We start from the raw sequence: 20,354 nt of genomic DNA, 5'->3' as shown, positions 1-20,354 counted from the left end.
CAGTCCTTTGGCTACAATTTCTCCATTTGCTTTGTGGTTAACCAAACTTTTTGGAATTTTCTTCAAGAAAGACTTTGGAAACTACCCTATTTTGCCATGTGCTCTCATTTATCGTGCGTACCCACATTTTTGGCTCAAACTGTCAGGAAAAATATCTTTCGTTTTAATTTTTTAATTCAATTTTTTATTTAATTTTGAAACAAAACCAGTTGCATTCTGGGGTATTGTTTTGCATCCGTATATCATTATTGCTTTCTAGAGTTATACTTTAGTACCTAAGCATAAATAAAAGATTTTAAAATATTTTTATAGATACAGAATTAGTACTACCCATGTATAATGTGCATCCTTATTTTTCCCTCAAAAATTTGGGCAAAAAAGTGTTCATTATACATGGCAAAATACAGTATATTCCCTGAGTTCTTATTACTCTATAAGTTTGGGTTTGGTTTGGGTTTTTTTTCTATTGCCTTTAAATTTTTAAGAATAGTTTGGCTGAGCATAAAATTTTTGGATCATATTTCTTTCCTTGAGAATTCTTAGCATTCAACACTGAGGAGATCTGAGTCTGGCCTACTTTTTTTCCTTTTATACATGATTTTTTCTTTTTTCCCAAAAGCATTGCTCTTTAATTTGAAAGCACAACCTTTATTAGGATATATTCAGTACGGATAGTTTTGATAATTTTTTCCTGAGTGTTCTTTTACCTATGAATATGTTTTTTATTTTTGGAAAATTTTTGACAGTTGTGTCTGAAACTTTTTCTTTTCCATTGCAGTTATCTACTTCAAACCAGTCATACTGGATCTCCTTCATCTCTTTCTGTCTATATTATTTCCTCTCTAATTCTTTTTATTTAGCCTTTTGTCCCTAAGTTCACAAGATAATGATGTTTATTTTTTATGTTGCTTCTAATGAAAGTTCATTTTCTTCCAGCTCTTTGTCAAATTCTGCTAATTCATGAAACATCTTTTCTTCTCTTACTGTATGTTACTTCAGATTTTACTTTGTGGTAGGATTCATTAAGATTTTCTTTTATTAATTAATTGTAGTCTCAGTTTTCATCTGTTCCTTTGCCGGCATTGTATTTTGCTCTTCTGTTTTCTCCTTGTGGTGTGTTTATTTGTTTGTTTTGTTGTTCTACTGATGTTATTAATGCTGTTATTCGCCCTTTTTTTTTTCAGAAGTCTTTTTTTAAAAAGATTTTATTTATTTATTCTGAGAGAGAAGGGAAGGGAGGAGAAAGGAGAGAGAAACATTGATCGGTTGCCTCTTACACACGCCCTGACCATGGACTGGGCCTATATCCCAGGCATGTGTCCTGACTGGGAATCGAACCGGTGGCCTTTTGCTTTGCGGGACAACACCCAAACAAGCTATACTGTCAGGGCCTATTATTCATCTTTGCAGGAGATGGGAGGGGGTGGCTTTTGGGATGGTTTAGAGTAGCAGGAATTCTTCATGGTAATCTGTGAAGTTTGTTATTGCATGGAACTGTGTAAGATATTTTTCATTTTTCCTCTCCTGTCAAAATTTGTAGCTGTAAGGTCACTTATAATTATTCCTTTCTCTTCCAACCTGCCTCATACCCACTTACTGGAAAGTAGGGGTGCCTACCTATGTTTTATTTGTCCCCACTTTCTTGTTCTCCTTGACTCCATACTGGCAGGGCTGTCCAACCTTCTGGCATCTCTGGGCCACACTGGCAGAAGAGGGAGTTTTCTTGGGCCACACATTAAATACATTGTGACACATAATCACAAAAAAATCTCATCATGTTTTAAGTAAATTTACGATTTTGTGTTGGGCCTCATTCATAGCCATCCTGGACCTCTTGCAGCCCATAGGCCACCGGTTGGACACCCTTGCTGGGTCCAAAAAGTCCTGCCACTACCGCTGAATATCTTTTGCAGAATCCCAAACAAAGGGCTCTTGGTTTTTCCCCTGAGGAGGTGTCTCCTAGCTTCTAGAAGCTTAATTTGAGATGTGCAGCCTCAGATGAATTTTTTTGTGTGTCTTCCCATACCCTTGTTTGTTTTTTACTTCATTTGGGTGGCTTTTCTCATTATTTTGTTCTGGAGTTAAATATTACCCCTAGTTTTTGATGATGAAATTTGTTTTTCTCTATTTCCTGTTCTCCTTGTTTAGTGGTTACTTTTATGAGAAAAAAGAGAAAGTAACATTTATCTATTATTTTAAGACAGTAAGTCTATACATGGCTTCATAGTGTCCCTTTGTATGGATATATCATACTCTATTTAACTGGCATCCTCTTGGTGGATTCTTGGATTATTGGTCTTTTTTGTTTCTTTTTGTTTTGTTTTTTTGCTATGACACAGTTCACATTGCTAAAACATTTTTTTAGTAAGATTTTCTTGAGCCAAATTGATGACAACGCCAGGAAGCAAGACCTTAAATGGTCTCACTAAAACATTTTTATGCATATTTTTTGCGCTTTTCCTTTGCATGTTTTGTTTGTACAGTTTTGGTATATTTTTTTGTAAGATGAGCTCCTAGGAGCAAAACTGTTAAAAGTACAGCTGTTAATGTAGATTTTAGATTCTGATAGCCCTTCAAAAGGAATAACTATGGAGAAGAGGTCTCTTTCTCCACATCTTTACCAATGCTGGTTTTACAGTGCTTTCTTATGAAAGTTATCAAACCCATAGAAAAGTTGAAAGAATATTACTATGAATACCCATGTATCCAGCACCTAGATTTAACGATCAACCTATTACTATTCCTCCTTTATTAGATGCCTGGTTAGTCTTTTTTTCCTTAACAGTGAGCTATCGTCATTCCTGTGTATATTAATCATTTGAAAACTGCCTTCTGTCTATTTAACTTTTGGATGGTAGTTGTTTTTCATACTGATTTGTATGAAATAAGCTCTTTAAAATAAGTCTTTTATCTCTCATGAGTTGCAGATGTTTTTCCAGTTTATTCATCTTTTGTTTTGTCTGAGTTCCTCCCCCCGCCCCATAGGCGCTGATCTTTATTTCGGTCAATGAAACTTCTTTGAGGTTTACTCATGTGTATCTGTCTCTACTACCAAGTCTTTCTAATATATACACTGAAGTATTAGTGAATGTCATCATAGAAACTTAAAAACAGCCATGCTTGTATAAGAGAGGATCTGATCCTATCATCAGATTGAAATATGTAATAATTATTGTGTTCTTAAATTAATACTTCTTAAAGACTTTGTTCATGGAACCATTTTTTTGAATCCTCAGAAATTAGTATTTTTTTAATTCTGAAATAAGTATTATGATAAATAGTTAAGTGCTGAATTTTCCAGCACCTATTTTGTTTTACCTAATATAAGCCTTTGTTTCTTTGCTGGTAAAATAAAGAAATTACAGACATAGATTTTGAGACTCTTATAATGTAGCAACAACTATACATTTCTAATATCTTAGAGTTGCACAGTTCTTTGTGCTTTTCAGAGGGCATTTATGTGTATCATTTAATCTGATGTATACAGGTAGATAGAGTAAGGGTTTTTCCATTTTAACATATTAAGAAACTACACTGGGAAATGAAGTCACTTTGCTAGGATAATGACAGAACAGGAACTAGAATCCAGGACTTCTTTCTGTATATTAGCATCTTCTAAGTGGTTTATAGCAGCTGTCCCCAACCTTTTTGGCACCAGGGACCAGTTTTGTGGAAGACAATTTTTCCACAGATGTGGGGGAGCGGGGCAGAAGGTGGAGCTCAAGCCGTAATTTGAGGGTGTCCATGGACAGGAAGAGGGAGGTTGGGAACCTCTGATTTACAGGATAGGACCTGATCTGCATAGCAGAACGATCTGAATGATTAAGACATTACCCATGTAAATAACATAAGCTACTTTTGAAAAATAACCAAACAAGCTAATTAGTTAAGGGTTTTGAGTACCTAAGTGTGTGATCTATAGACAAAAGCTATATTGGAAATTAATTTCAAACTTAATTCTATTAATAGGGATAAGAATAGAGAAAAAAGCCTTTTTCTGATTTTTAAAATGTATATTACATTAAGGTAAACTAGGCTATGGCAACAAATAAACCCAAATATAATTACTCAATATAATAGGTGTCTATTTAAAATGGTCAGGGGACTCTTTATGCTGCCATTCTGGGCTGGGATCTAGGCGGAAAAGAACTTTTTTTTTTAATTGTTTATGCTATTACAGTTGTTCCATTTTACCCTCTTTGCCCCCTCCACCAGCCTGCCCCCACTTCCACAGTCAATCCCCACACTATTGTCTATATCCATGGGTCCTTCATGTATGCTCTTTGACTAATCTCTTCACCTTCTTGAAAAGAACACTTTCATTGCAGCACATGCCTTCCAGAGCTCCTAGGAGCTCTCTCCCTCTCAGTAAGCCAGAGGAAGAAGGAACATGGAAGGTTGTGTGGCTTGCCTAGCAGTGGAACATATTACTTTGACTTATACTCCATTAACTATAGGTCAGTTACATGGTGATATCTAAATGCAAAGGAGGCTAGGAAATATAATTCAGCTGTGTGGCCAAAAGAGGAACAGATTTTGGTAAAAGAGCATTCTATCTCATGTACTTAGTGCTTTAAAGTTTTCTCAAGCATAAAAATGCCAGGATTATACATTATAGTATTATTACTTGTAATTTTCTTCCCAATTTAGGAATTACACTGTCAGAATATTTCCGTGACATGGGTTATAACGTCAGTATGATGGCTGACTCTACCTCTAGATGGGCTGAAGCCCTTAGAGAAATTTCTGGCCGCTTAGCCGAAATGCCTGCAGGTAAGTCTTTGTATTACTTATTATTTAAGCAAAACTGATAGGTTTTGGGGGGCTGCCCTAGAACCTCTCTCTTTAAATTTTTTTTCATTTTTCAGATAGTGGATATCCTGCATATCTTGGTGCCCGTCTGGCCTCTTTCTATGAGCGAGCAGGCAGGGTGAAATGTCTTGGAAATCCTGAAAGAGAAGGGAGTGTCAGCATTGTAGGAGCGTAAGCACCTAATTGTTTACTTTTTCAAAGGAAAAAAGAGTCTTTTAGTTTAAGGAGAAAGCTATTTAGCCCCCTCCCAGGGCAGTGATTCTTACCCAGGTTGCACTCCAGAGTCGCCCGCACAGCTCTTTAGGTCATCTCTATATGTTCTGGTTCCAAAAATGTAACTTGAGTGATTTATTACATTTTAAGTCACAATATCCTGGGAACGATGTAGAAAGTTATATACATGTGAAGGTAAAATTATATCATGAAAAAAAACTGCAGATTCATAATCACTACATAAAGCCATTCTTCTCAAGAGCTTTTCCTTCCTACTTCAAGTATCTGTTTAGCATAATGAAACTGCTTATAATTAATATGTCTCATTTCTCATACTAGAGGGTGTTCAATTGTTATTGTACATTAGTACTGGTTTCTATTGAAGATTTCTATATAAGATTTTCTTTCAAAGGTCATTACTGAAGTTATTTTTATTTTAAAAAAAGTCATTTACAATAAAATTGACTTTCATGTACAAGTTATTTTTCATAACCATTTCTTTTTTTTTAAATATCTCTAATGACTATTTTGTTCTTTTAAATTTAGAGTTTCTCCACCTGGTGGTGATTTTTCTGACCCAGTTACATCTGCTACTCTTGGTATTGTTCAGGTACATCTTTTCTAGTGTTGTCAACCTCTGAGCTCCTCCCCTTCCCCTACTCCTACGGGCTGTTCTAATGTTATCCAAATCATCATAAAGTATTTAATTTAAGAGTAAGCAATGGTATATTTTGTTTTAGTAACGTTCTTATCACTGGGAGCCTTTACTGCTGTCTGTTCTTTCTTAGCTCTTTACCTAGAATTTATTATAAACAGTATCTGTAAGTGGGAAATATATTCAGAGTAGCAAAATTTTATTGATGTGAATGATGCTACCCTTTAAGTAGAGTAATCCTAGTTATAAAAACAAATGGGCCCAAAAATGTGTAATGGCAAAACCTCAATAAGTTTTTTTCTCCTCATGGTATGGTCCAAGGCATAGGTGATCCTATCAGAAGGCAGCTCTTTTCCATTCAGTAGTAATTTATGGCTCCTTCCTTTTGGTGGCTTTGCTGTCTCCTAGCTTGGTAATCATCTGCATCTGGCTGGCACAAAGGGAAACTGGAGAAGGCACATCTGCTCTCGGAACCTTTGGCTCAGACCCAGTACTCCATTCATCCTATTAACTAAACCAGATGAAAGCGAAGCTGGAGAAATGTTGTTTCTGCCTAGTCAGCTGCTTCCCAGTGACAAGGCTTAAATGTTAGTAGATAGTTAGCCAACTTTGCCATTTAAAGAAGCCTAATTGAAAAATATATACAAATAGGGATATAGTAAGAAAAAAAAAAAAAGGAGATGTATTCATAAGTATATGTATTATTCATGTGGGAAAAATAAAATACTTGCTTATTTTTCTGTCAGTATTATATTAAAGGAAATGGCAGAGGCTACATTTACAACTCTCATGGTTTTTTACTTTGGCTAAATATTTGAGTTTTAAATTGTAGGGAAAAGGGGAGCAAAGTTAGGGATATATAAAATGCATGTGAATGTTCGGCCTCAGAAAAATAACTGTCAGGTCTCACTGGATTGGCCCTCTGTGATAGGAAACTGCATTAATCAGAACATTTAGAGGGTTTAAAAAAAAAAGTATTTATTTATTTTCAAAGAGGCAGGGAGGGAGAAAGAGGGAAAGAAACATTGGTGTGGAAGAGAATCCACCTGTTGCCTCTCTCACAGCCCCAGCTGGGGATCTGGCCAGTAACCCAGGCATGTGCCCTGACTGGGAATTGAACCAGCAACTGAACATTTAGAAGTTTTTTTAATCAAAGTGAAGTGTTTCTTCTATCTCAGTAGGCATTTTTTGGTTCATCTGTTTATATTGCACCATAATAATCTTTAAAACAGTCAATCAGTTTTTCTTTTTGGTGTCTGACTTGACATACTATTAAGGAAATTCAGATAAATTTTGAATTTGATGTGTAGATACTACCCATTCTGAATTGAAAGGAATGTATTTTTTTAATTGCAAGTTTTATTCTATTTCAATTATATTTGCATGCACTGAAAGGGTACATTATTTGATCAAAAAATATATAGAATAACATATTTCAGACACTAAAATACACCTCAGTACTTTTTAATTTTTATTTTGTAAGAAAAATTACTGGGTTTTCATTTGTTTTGTTTTTGAATCAGGTGTTCTGGGGCTTAGATAAGAAATTAGCTCAACGTAAGCATTTTCCCTCTGTCAACTGGCTAATCAGCTACAGCAAGTATATGCGTGCCTTGGATGAGTACTATGATAAACACTTCACAGAGTTTGTTCCTCTGAGAACCAAAGCTAAAGAGATTCTGCAGGAAGAGGAAGATCTGGCAGAAATTGTACAGCTTGTGGGAAAGGTGAGTTGTAAAATCCCACTGGAGTGCCGTGAGGACAGATAGAACCGTAGATATGCAGATTCTGCCTAGCAAAATGAGCATTTATTAAATATTTTTAAAATAATAGGACTATAAATTATTCCTTTATCTAGCAGATATTTGAGAGACCTACATGTATTGTGAAAAGTAAAAGGTGATTATTTTTATTTTCTATTAATGAGTAGCAAATCACTGTGACACTTAGTGGCTTAAAAGTGTTTTATTGCTCATGGTTTTGGTTTATTGCTCCCCCTTGTTGGTCCACAAATATTTGTCACAAAAAGAAGTATACTGTCTGATTCCATTTACATAAGGTATCTAAAGTAGTGAAATTCATAGAAGAGGCTGGGAGATGGGTTCAGTTGGGCATTCTTGTTTAGGATCCACATACGGTTGCAGTCATATAATGGCTTAGACTAGCGTTATTTGAAAATTTCTTCCCTCACATGTCTGGTGCCTGGGCTGGGATGGCTGGAACCAGGTAAGTGTTGGCTGGGCATTTTGGTCTCTATGTGGCATGTCCCCATAGCAGTTCAGGGCTATCAAAGTGGGTTATAAAGGAAGGAAGAAAGAAAGTGGAAACCACAAACTTCTTAAGCCAGGGTCCCAAAACTAGTGTCACATCATTTCTGTCTTAATTGTTTTGGTCAGAGCAGTTACAGAGCTTGCCCACATTGAAAAGGAAGGGCCTTTACTCCAGAATGGTCAGTTAAAAGAAGTAACTAAATATGGCCTTTGTATTTTTTCAATCATTTGTAGCACTTAATATGGTCCTGGTTTTATTGTACATGAGAAAGAAACTCTAGACTTATTTTTATTTCTCTAAGTAGAATGTACCTGTCTCCAATCAAATTAGAGCGGGTAGAGGTAGGTCTATTAAAATAACATGTTTTCAGGAGCACTAAGGCTAAGGAGGGTTGGATTCACCCACCATGACCTTCCCAGTTAGAAATCTATGCTCAGATCACCCTTTAAGGTAACTTTCGGTCACTGAATATGTATATACACCCCCTTGTTTGTGCACAAGTATTTGTCACAAAAAGAAAAATACAATATGATTCCATTTATATAAGGTATCTAAAGTAGTAAAATTCATAGAAAGAAGAGGCTGGGAGGTGGATGGAAAAGGGAGTTGTTGAATGAGTATAGAGTTTCAGATTTGCAAGACAAAAAATTATGAAAATCTGTTTCACAGCAATGTGAATATACTGAACACTACTGAACTACACTTAAAAATGGTTAAGATGATAAATTTTACTTTATTTTTCTTACCACAATAAAAAAGAACATCAATCAAAAAGTAGTTGTGAAGTGAATTTATAAATGGTAGGTGGCTGTGGTGTTAGTTTCTGCTTCCTTGTGGATTACAACCATGGTCTCACATTGTGGAAATAAATTTCTAAAATTATGTAATTTTTCTCTTCTAGGCTTCTCTAGCAGAAACAGATAAAATCACTCTGGAGGTAGCTAAACTTATCAAAGATGATTTCCTACAGCAAAATGGATATACTCCTTATGACAGGTAACCTATCCTGCTATTCCTTTTTTTTCTTTCTCTTTTTAATAATGTTTTGTTTTTCAATTACAGTTGATGTACAATGCTATATTAGCTTCAGATGTACAACCCAGTGATCAGACTTTTATATCACTTACAAAGTGATCACCTTGATAATTCTAGTACCCATCTGACACCATACATAATTATTATAATATTACTTGACTATAGTCCCAATTGATTTACATCACCGTGACTGTTCTGTGCTACTGATCTTGTTGTACTTCTTAATCTCTTCACCTTTTCCACCCAACCCCCTCCCTCCCATCTGGCAACCTTTAAAATGTTCTCTGTATCTGAGTCTGTTGTTTGTTTATTTTGTTTTTTAGTGAAATCATGTGACATTTGTCTTTCTCTGTCTGACTTACTTCATTCAGCACAATACCCTCTAGGTTCATTCTTGTTGTTTCAAATGGGATTTCATTCTTTTTTTATGGCTGTCATATTCCATTGTATATTAGCCACATCCTGTTTATTCATCCATCTATTGATGGACAGTTAGGTTGTTTCATATGGCTATTGTAAATAATGCTGCAGTGAACATATGAATATACTCATATATCTTTTAAACTTAGTGTCAATTGCTGGGTCCTTTGTTGTCTCTTGTTATAGGCTTTGGTTTTTTTTGTTTTTGTCGGTTTTTGAAGATTCTATTTATTTATGATTCTATTTATTTATTTTTAGAGAGGGGAAGAGAGGGAGAAAGTGAGGGAGAGAAATATCAGTGTATGTTTGCATCACATGCACCCCATACTGGGGACTTGTCCCACAATCCAGGCATGTGTGTTGACAGGGAATCGAACTGGCGACCCTTTGGTTTGCAGGCCAGCCTTCAGTCCACTGAGCCACATCAGCCAGGGCTGTCCTTTGTTTTAAAGTCTATTTTGTCTGTTAGAGTATTGCTACCCCCATTTTTTTTTCTCATTTTTATTTTCATGAAATTTTTTTTCTGTCTGTTTCCTTTCAGTGTGTGTGTGTGTGTGTCTTTCAATCTGAAGTGAGTCTCATGTAGACAGTATATGTAAGGGTCTTGTTTGGTTATCCACTCAGCCACTGTATGTCTTTTGATTAGAGCATTTGATCTGTTTGCATTTAAAGTATTTGCTGATTGATAAGTATTTATTGCCATTTTATTATTTATATTTTTAATCTTTTTTTCTTCTTAAAAAAGACCCTTTAACATTTCTTGTAATACTGGTTTGGTGGTAATGAACTCCATTAACTTTTTCTTGTCTGGGAAACTCTTTATCTGTCTTTTGATTCTAAATGATAAATTTACTTGATAGAATAATTTTGATTGTAGGTCCTTGCTTTTTATCACTTTGAATATTTTGTGCCAGTCCTGGCCTGCAAAGTTTCTGTTGAGAAGTCAGCTGATAGTCTTATGGGAGAGTTCTTGAGGATAACTAACTGCTTTTTTCTTAGTGCTTTTAAGATTCTATCTGTCTTTACCATTTGGCATTTTAATCATAATGTGTCTTGGAATGGGCTTTTTTGGGTTCCTCTTGTTTGGGACCCTCTGCTTCTTGGACTTGTATGTCTCTATCCTTCACCAGGTTAGGGAAGTTTTCTATCATTATTATTTTAATAGCTTTTCAATTCCTCACTCCCTCCCTTCTTCCAGCCCCAATGATGTGAATGTTGGTATGCTTAAAGTTACCCCAGAGGCTCCTTAAACTATCCTCAATTCTTTGGATTCTTTGTTCTTTTTGCTTTTATGATTGGATGCTTTCTGCTTTTCAAATCACTGATTTGTTCCTTTGCTTCATGTACTCTATTGATTCCCTGTAATGTATTCTTCATTTCAGTTAGTGCATTCTTCATTTCTTACTGGTTCTTTCTTATGTTTTCTATCTCTTTGTTGAAGTTCTAAGTTCGTTGAGCATCCTTATAACCAGTGTTTTGAACTCTGTGTCTGGTAGATTGTCTCCATTTTGTTTAGTTTTTTCCTGGAGTTTAGTTCTGTTCTTTGATTTGGGACATGTTTCATTGTCTCCTCATTTTGGCTGCCTCTCTGTGTTTGTTTCTCTATTAGATAACGCTGCTACATCTCCGAGTCTTGGTAGAGTGACCTTATGTAGTAGGTGTCCTGTGAGGCCCAGTGATGCAGCCTTCTCATTCACCCGAGCTGTGCACTTCAGGTGCAGCCCCATGTGGACTGTGTGCACCCTTCTGTTGCAGTTGAGTCTTGATTGCTCTTGGCATATCAGTGGGAGAAATTTACTCCCAGGCCTATTGTCCAGGATGACTGGCTGTGATTACAGCAGAGGAGCTACTGCATCATCTCACCCCATGGAGCAGGAATCATTTCAGCAGGGCTCTGGCCCCTGATGCGTTTGCCCCTTGAGTGTGTAGCACATGGAAGTGATTGGCTGGTGCTCCAGTGTAGTCTGAAGCTGTTTGCTGGGTGTGCTGGCTCTGGGGCCTCCTGGCAGATGCAGGCTAAGTTCAGCTGCTACCTGTTTCCTGCCCAAGGCTACCTGGCAGGAGCTAAAAAGTGATCTGCAGATGGCTGCTACCTGTGCTGAGCTTGGAGGTGCCTGGGAGAGGCCAAGCTGGGAACCCAGGCTGGCTGCTGCTAATGCCAGGCCTGGAGCCACTAAGTAAGAAATATGGACACGCTGAGGCTAGATACTAGTTGTTTGGGATTTGTGAACATTTGAAAGATCTTGCTGAGATTGTGACATGAGCCAAGACAGACCATTTGTATGGAAAAGCCACTGAAGGTGGGTGGGTAGACCCGCAAGTTGGGTGGGTTAGGGTGTTAGGGAATCACTAAGTTGGGTGAAGAGCACAAGCCAGGTTGATGGAGGCTCAGTTTTGGCACCCACTTGCCAGCTCTGTGGGGAAAGGGCTTAGCAGGGCCACAGTGGCCACTGCCAGCACTTCTTTTTAGGAGAAAGCTGCCCCTCCAGCCCTCACCCTGAATCCAGACAATTCAGTTCCTTCCCGTATGTCCCAGGCATCTTTCAAACTGCTGTCCCAGTGCTGGAGCTCAGAGCAGGTGAATCCGAGTAAGTCTGTGTGCAGGCCCTTTAAGAGAAATGCCGGGGATTCCAGGAACCCTCTCTCTCCCTCAGTCAGAATCCCTGCTGATTTTCACAGCCAACAATTATGGGAACTTCTCTTTTCAGAACAGGAACCCTTGCCTGGGGGTCCTGGCGTGGAGCTGGGACCCCTTGCTCTTCTGAGAGGCCCTCCGCACCAGAAATATCCCTCCAATTTTTATCCCACACAATGTGGTGTATATGCCCCTCCCACCATTCTCTGCATGGCTTCTTTAGATCCTTAGTTGTAGGACTTCCCATTCAGCTAGATTTCAGGTGGTTCTGAATAATGATTGTTCTGTAGTTTAGCTGTAACTGTGATGTGGTTATGGCAGGATGTACCACATTTACCTACTCCACCATCTTGGCTAGAAACACTGCTATCCTTTTTAATTTGAGAATTTTCTATCAAGTTTTGTAAAAGGCACTGCCTACATTTAAAACCATTTTTATTTTTATAGCAGACATGTCACAATCTAGTATGTCCTTTCATCTTGATTTTGCTGTATTTTTCCAGCTATGACAAATAAGCAAAAAACTCATTATACAACCATCTTTAATTAGATTGTGGCTTAGTGTGCAGGGCCTGGGTGGGGAGTCATTGTCTCCCTCAGGAACTTTTCTCACTACATCTTAGCACGTCCTTTGCCTCCTCTACTTTTTTCCTAAATAGCATTTTACTTTCCTGCCTTATTTCACACAAGTCTATTATCTTTCTACCAAAGTCCCTGATAGATGCCCTCCAGCCCCTGCTACTCCTGCTCAGTGCTTGCTTTTTTAATTTTTGTTTCTGCTATTAACATGGCTTATTAAGTGTTTCCATTTCTTTAAATCTTTAATAAATTGGCCCATTCCCTACAGGCTATCTTTTCCCCCCCGAATCATATTTGACCTTATATAAGACTGAAGAGGAAACTGAACAAATAGAAGAATTTCCAACATGTAGGACAAGCAGAAAATAAGACAGTATAATCAGTAAGCCTCAAAAAGCTATATTGGAAACTTAAGAAGCTCTAGCAACTATCCAAACATAACTCAACAAGGGGAAAATTCTTTGGAAAGAGTGTGATAAGAGTATGCATAAAATTGTATATGCAAATGTGTTAAATGAAAGTTGGCAAGAATGTGTATGAATATAGTTGAATTTTTGTTTGCCAGTCTTCATTATTAAAAGATATGGGTAGATGAAAATGAACTCAATGTAGAAAAGGGCTTACTTACTGTTAACTTCAGGAAATTGCTATCCCCTATTCTCTTAGTCATTATATCTTAACATGCTATATCACAATGGAATCTTTACACTCAGTTATCAATATTTTACCATTTGGGTTACTCCTTTAACGTCATGTACAAAAGTAAGTCCTCAGAGAAAATAGATTATAACAGTACTGTTTCATTGTTCCTGAAACATAAACATCACCCTTAATATAAAAAAAGAATATATTTCTCCATCTACCATTCATTCTTTATATAATCATCCAAAATATATAAGTAGTCTTCATATTTAAATAGAAGCTAATGCTCTCACATTTTATAAAGTTTTATATAAAGTATGAACCTGCTCTGGATTTTGTTAATTATTTTGGCTTTTTTAACTCTAGGTTCTGCCCATTCTACAAGACAGTAGGGATGCTGTCCAACATGATTGCGTTTTATGATATGGCTCGCAGAGCTGTTGAGACCACTGCCCAGAGTGACAATAAAATCACATGGTCCATTATCCGTGAGCACATGGGGGAGATCCTCTATAAACTTTCCTCCATGAAATTTAAGGTATAGTAATTTCTGCTGTAACTTATTTTAGTAGGAAATGTTTCTTTTTAATTTTTTATCTATTTGAGTACTGAACCTGGAGTGTGACACATGCCTTTTGCATTTTCACATGTGCTCAGGTTATGTAAAACCAGGACAGATCTCAAAGTTATGTTCAAATGGGAATTCTTGTAACAAAAGTTATAGTATGTCATGTCTAAAATAAATGCTGATATATTTTCCCTTTTGTTTTAACTGCCAGGCAGTTTAATGCTAAAAACAGCAATGATTTTAGCATTAAACTGATAAAATCAACTGCTAAAAACAGCAGTTACCTTACCTCAGCTGCCTGTTAACATCCAAACCCTATGCTCATCTGAAATGCCTTCTGCTGTTTACTCTTTTTAAGTATCCTGTTCCATAATATCTTTAACCTTTAAGTGGGCTGTAATTTTTTGAAAGTACACTGACATTAGTAGATGATTAAATTATCAGTAGAAACTCAAATATGTAAGTTTGTTTTTAAACATTTTATCAGTTGAATTATATTTATTTCTAAGTCGTAATATCCAAGTATATGTGCTAATTACCTATTGAGAAATTTAGAATGGTTATGTGAATGTATGTTGTATATTTATCAGTATATCTATCACCATGTGTGTGTGTGTATGATAGATAGATATATATGGTTGTTTGAACTATAGGTTGTAAGTAAACCTGTACAATGGGTAATCACTGCTATCATTTAGAATCAAAGGGCAGAGAAAGTGCTTCCCAGATAAGGTCAAGTTAAAGGAGTTCATCATCACCAAGCCCTTATTATATGAAATGTTAAAAGGACTTATCCAAGAAAAAGATGATGATCAAAAATATAAACAGTAAAATGGTAACAAACTCACAGCTATTATAACTGAACCTATTTATTAAATAAATAAACAAACAAACAAACACCTAGAACAGGAAGCAATCACAGAAATGGAGATCTCATGGAGGGTTATCAGCGGGGAGGGGGTGGGGGGAGAATGCGGGGAAGGTGCAGGGAATAAGAAGCATAAATGGTAGGTACAAAATAGGGGGACGTTAAGAATAGTATAGGAAATGGAGAAGCCAAAGAACTTATGTGTATGACCCATGTACATGAACTGGGGGAAAATGCTAGTGGGAAGGGGGTGGTGCAGGGCAGAGGGGGATAAAGGGGAGGAAAAATGGGACAACTGTAATAGCATAATCAATAAAATATATGTTTAAAAAAATTTTTAATTGCCATACTCGAGTCCTGTCATTCTGCTTCAAAGCATACAGCCCAAGGAAATAATCAGATTTTCGTGTGGAGATAGATAGATATCTATATATCTATCTATATATAATATAATATTATCTCTATATATAATATAGATATATATCTATATATATAATGTTGTTTATTAAACTTCCTAAATGTCACCCAAGAGTGAACAGTACATTACATGTGCATTATGACAAGATTATTATGAAAGCATTTTTTTTTCCAAGGAATATTGAAATACATGGGGAAGTACTTATGGTATAATGAGGGGAAAAAACCAGGTTGCAAATAAATTCTATATGTAATTGATTCAGATTTTTTCAAAAATTAAATATTTATAAGAACAGGATAAAAATATATGTAATAATAGTGATGTGGTATTGTGATTAAAGATAGCTGTTTTCTATTTACATGCACATGATATAAAATTAACATCACAGTTGCTTTTTAATGTCATTAAATTTCATCTGTTGCATTATTTTATTGGTGGAGAGTGATATTTTCTTATTCTTAGGCACTTAGGAAATTTCCGGTGGTGGTATGGACAGTTTTGTTTATGTAGTTGGTTTTGTGACCTTTCCTAGTATACATTCTCAGAAGTGGAATGATTGTGAGCTTTAATATTTTAACGTCTCTTTTATATGTTACTCATTTAAGTTGCTTTTGCATAGGGATTTTAAATGTTGTGCATTTTAAGATTGTTTTAGAAATTTTACTCCCCTATCTCAATGTGATACTATCAGACATTGAATAGTAAATTCTAATCATACTCATATACATGCAGTGACAAGCATCTAATAATGTAGTGCTGTATAATTTCCCAATATTTTGCATATTGTTGAGGATAAATCCGTTGGTCATTGAATGCAGTTAGCAGGCAAAACACATAAGTGAAATTTTTTCTTTTTGTTTGGTCGGGGTGTTATTCCATTGACACCTTTCTACCCTTAAAGGAACCAGTGTACCTCAATTAACCTAGGATTCAAAATATATTATATATAAGTAACTTACATGTTCTGAAAGTTATTTTCCAAAGGTAAGTTGAATTCTGTAATTTTTTTTTCAGGATCCAGTGAAAGATGGTGAGGCAAAGATCAAGGCCGACTATGCGCAACTTCTTGAAGACATGCAGAATGCATTCCGTAGCCTTGAAGATTAGAACTGTGATCTAATATGTGCAGGCTCTCATGTGTATATTTTCCTAAACTTCCCATCTCAAATCCTTTGCTTCTTTATTGGGCGGCTTTGAGACTAGTGCCTAAGTGTTGTTATCATTTTTTCCCCTGTTTATTTGGTAGGTCATATATAAAACGAACATTCCTTTGTTCCGGTGTTTGAAGGACTTCCTGATCTTTTCTCTGAAGTGGTAAATGTAGTAGATACGATATACACTAACTGCTCTGCTGTAAACTTGTGTGTAGGGTGACATCCCTCCTTGTCCTAGGTTTACCCTTTCCTAGTCTCCATTAAATTGTAAACAAGACTACTGCATGTGTTCTCTTTGCAGTGGATTTGGGATGCAAGGCCAGATTTCTATACATTTTGACAGGTACTTTGTGAAATGACTTGATATCTATCTACATGGCAAAGTTATTTGCAACTTAGCATTTTGCTAAGTAACTGCTTTGCTACAGGAAATATTTGCTTTTTAAAAAACATGAATGATTAATGTCCCAACTCGGCATTGCTTCCCCAGTATAAATAAGGAATATTTATGGGAAACTGTTGGGAACTGTACTGTTTTTAAAACAGGCATTTGTGGGGCTCAGTACAATATACGAATCAGCACCCTCTAACCCAGTGGAAAAGGAGCCACAGGTCATATTTAGATTAACATTATTTTGTTAAAGCTTATTTTGTTTCAGGAAAAATTCAGTAGCAAGGACTATTCTGCATTACTAGGAAATTCCTTTTCTCAAACATCTCAGAAGCCTAAGCTTCTAAGAATCATGTGGCAGTATGGTGAGCTGTAAAATGTCACAAAGAAGATATTTAGTAGTAGTTAAAGGCTGTTTGCACATTTAAGGACCAGCTGGGCTATAGTGATTCTTGGGACCAGAGTGGCATTATATTTTTACAAGATAATGATGTGTCACATGTTTGTATATTTGTTTGCCTATTGAGTTTTTGAACAACCAGTTTACCAATTATAGAAAGTAATATTTTCTTTCATGTGGGTTTTGATTCATCAGCTCAAAAAAGTTCTCAGAATACTGTAGCCATAGAAGCATAATGGTTTCCATTCGGTTTAATAGGGATGAAATTAATACTGGTATCTGCTGATAGCAGAATCTGGGTCATGTGAAAAAAGATCATTTCATCCTGTCTTTTAAGTTTATGTTTTAAACTAATAGTTTCTGTGTTTGTATTGTACAATAAGGCACACCACAGAACAGCTGTGAGAGCAACAGTTTCCCATTTTCTCTTTCTGACCATTAAGTGCTGGCACCATTGCTTCCTCTTTGGGAAGAGGAAAAGGCATGTGAGCATGCCAGCAATCTCAAATACCCAAATGTAATAGCATAAGTAAAGTATTTATTTTATGCCTTAATATGTTAAATTTTTAGGGAATGTATTTCTTTTGGTCTGTTAAGGATCTAAGATGAGGTCAGTAGAGAATTCAGTTATAGTTTATTTAAATCCTTGCAAATTGCATGTTCGTACAGTGGCCTGCTCCTCAGAGAGATGTTCTTCCACACTTTTTGTAACCTTTCAGAATACTGGAAGATAGAAATTTTGCAGTGCTTTGTAGAGATGTGGACTTAATGATGCTGCTTAATCAGTTTGCATCCAATGTGGCTTCCTACCAGAGGCCCTAAGGCCAGTAGATATTAAAAGAATTTGAAAAACTTTCTATTTGTACCTTAAACTTACCAGCAAACTAAGATGGTGGTGGGAATGAATGATATGATGGAAAAGTTGGAATAGTTTTTCTGTAGTTCTGAATTTGCAGTATACATTCTTACTCCTTTTTCGGAATGTTGATGTATGGATGTGAAAATGCTAGAGAAAGTATGCTCAGATGTTCATTTTAAGTTCCCTTCACTTATATGTTGTAGAATTTCAGATTGGTCACTGATCATATTTCTTCAGTAAGAAAGTGTTAAAATTTCAAGTCTTATAAAAAAGATGCAACTCTATATTTATTGTGCTTCACCTGGTCCTAAGTGAATCCAGTTAAATAAGTTTCATGTGTATTTTTCCAGTGCTAAGTCTCACATTGTACCCTTTGGAAATTTCCTTCCACCCTAAAAAATGAATAGGAGGGACTGTGTGTGTGTGTGTGTGTGTGTGTGTGTGTGTGTGTGTGTGTCTCTCTCTCTCTCTCTCTCTCTCTCCCCCCCCCCATCCTGGAAATTTCATTCTCTTTATGTGAAAAGTTGTGTATAATTGTTAAAATCTATGAAAGAATAAAATGTGGATTTAAATTAACATTATTTTATTTGTGTGTGTGTATGGGTCAAGATCTGCTAGAAAACATGCCACCTTGTTGTATTTTGACTTGAGGTTTTCAGTACGATTTTCAAATTTTTTATTTCTCCCTTTCTTTACAGATTGTTATTTAAGACCATGAAATTGAATCGGGACCCTCACTGTAGACTGCACAAAGTTCTATAATCACATACACTGTGATTTGGAAATGTAATACACAGCATCCCATGCCATTCTGAATATTATTTTAAATTGAAGAAGTAAATGATTTGTAAAAATACACTTATAAATGAAAGGATATCAGTGGTACTCACTTGTGGTTTTGGTAAATGAATTAAAAGCCTTGTAATTCATAATTTTGCAAGCCTAATTACTTATGATTCAATGTAGCAACGTGTTACTTGGAACATTTATTCTTCTTTACATGTATTTTTTAACAATTTCCAAGGAAGTAAGGAAGCAGTGTGAAACGAACAATTCTATTACTATTGAAGGCCAAGTTTATGTAGAGAAATATTTAAAAATTCATGGGAAAGCTTATTATAGAATGTTTGGGTTATATTTAATCCATTTGGTAGTATCCTAGTATCTTAGTTTTTATGTATTGCTACAACATAAGCACAAAGAAGAGAACCAGCTTCCCCAAGTGCAGTGTGATAAAATGCTGCCAAAGTTGTTCTAAGGACCACCTCGCCTTGTCTTGAGTTCCCCCATGTGTTGACTCTGAGACAGTAATTACTGTAATTGCTGTGTATAATGCACACCCACGTTTTTGGCCCAAACTTTCATGAAAAAACCTGTCATTTTAACTTTTTAATTCAATTTTTTACTTATATTTAGATAACTTTGTTTTTTGTATTTTAAAGGGATTTTAGCATTTATTTTTGAACATATTATGGTACAAGAAATTTTATGTAACAAATAATTACAAAACACAAGAACAGATACAAAGGTATTTCACGTACTACCCATGTATAATGCACATCTTTATTCTTCCCTCAAAAATTTGGGCAAAAATGTGCACTTTATACGCGGCAAAATACGATATTTGAAGGCAGGCAGTTTATTTAGGAGGTGATCCTAGGAAACACCAGTAGAGTAGTAGCAAATTGGCACAGAATTGAAAGAAGCCAGTAAAAGTGTTCTATTGAGCAAGTACTGACTATTGAACAGGTCAGTGCTTTGGACTATTGAGTATAATCCTGCCATGGATTTCTAGGCACAGGTGAAGAACATGCACTCAGTTATCCCGCCTGGGATAGCTGCAAGGGAACTAGAGTGCTTTGATCAGTCATTGACTGCCAGCTCCTGCCAGCTCCTGCCAATCATCCATGGAAGGCTGTTCCCACAAAGACAAAGAGTCAAGACCCAGCATATGCATAGGTAGATCAGGCACTAGTGGCTACAGAAAACCCTCTGCAACTGGGTACAAGCTGGTGTGCACTGAGATGGTAGTAACACCCAAGGAGATTTATGTAGGGCACTACTAGCAACTGCTTCTGGTTCCTTAACAAGTAAGGGTTAGGGATGACATTCAATCAGTAACTAACTGAAAAGCTATTCTGCAAAATAGGGAAGCACTATATAAAAGGATCAGGGCACTCTTTGAAAAGACTTCTTTTTTTTAAGACTTTTATTTTTAGAGAGGGGTTGAGGGGAGTGGGAGAAAACAGGTTAGGTGCCTCTCCCAGGCCCTTAACCAGGGGCCCAGCCCACAATCCAGGCATGTGCTCCGACTGGAAACTGAACCAGCAATCTTTCCATCTACAGGCGGCACTCAATCCACTGAGCCACACCAGCCAGAGCTGAAAAGACATATTTTTAAAAAGAGAATCCCTTTCTAAAGAGATTCTTTTTT

At 36.3% G+C, this 20,354-nt stretch overlaps 1 protein-coding gene across 1 annotated transcript in view; it reads left to right on the top strand.

Annotated features, from left to right (window-relative positions):
* The window catches only part of ATP6V1A (ATPase H+ transporting V1 subunit A), a 60,416-nt gene extending 41,612 nt beyond the window's left edge, over positions 1-18,804 (top strand). Inside the window, exons 9-15 of the mRNA XM_054577289.1 lie at positions 4,651-4,773; positions 4,869-4,983; positions 5,572-5,635; positions 7,204-7,407; positions 8,853-8,947; positions 13,629-13,800; positions 16,131-18,804. Coding sequence (XP_054433264.1) covers positions 4,651-4,773; positions 4,869-4,983; positions 5,572-5,635; positions 7,204-7,407; positions 8,853-8,947; positions 13,629-13,800; positions 16,131-16,223 — 866 coding nt within the window. The 3' untranslated portion in view covers positions 16,224-18,804. The remainder of the gene's footprint in view (positions 1-4,650; positions 4,774-4,868; positions 4,984-5,571; positions 5,636-7,203; positions 7,408-8,852; positions 8,948-13,628; positions 13,801-16,130) is intronic.
* Positions 18,805-20,354: the final 1,550 nt, after the last annotated feature.

Source organism: Pteronotus mesoamericanus, unplaced genomic scaffold (assembly GCF_021234165.1).
Source record: "Pteronotus mesoamericanus isolate MK-2021 breed Mesoamerican mustached bat unplaced genomic scaffold, CSHL_Meso_final contig_42, whole genome shotgun sequence".
NCBI classification, from domain to species: domain Eukaryota; kingdom Metazoa; phylum Chordata; class Mammalia; order Chiroptera; family Mormoopidae; genus Pteronotus; species Pteronotus mesoamericanus.
The sequence above is the reverse complement of the archived record's forward strand: the minus strand, read 5'-3'. Positions and strand labels throughout refer to the sequence as shown.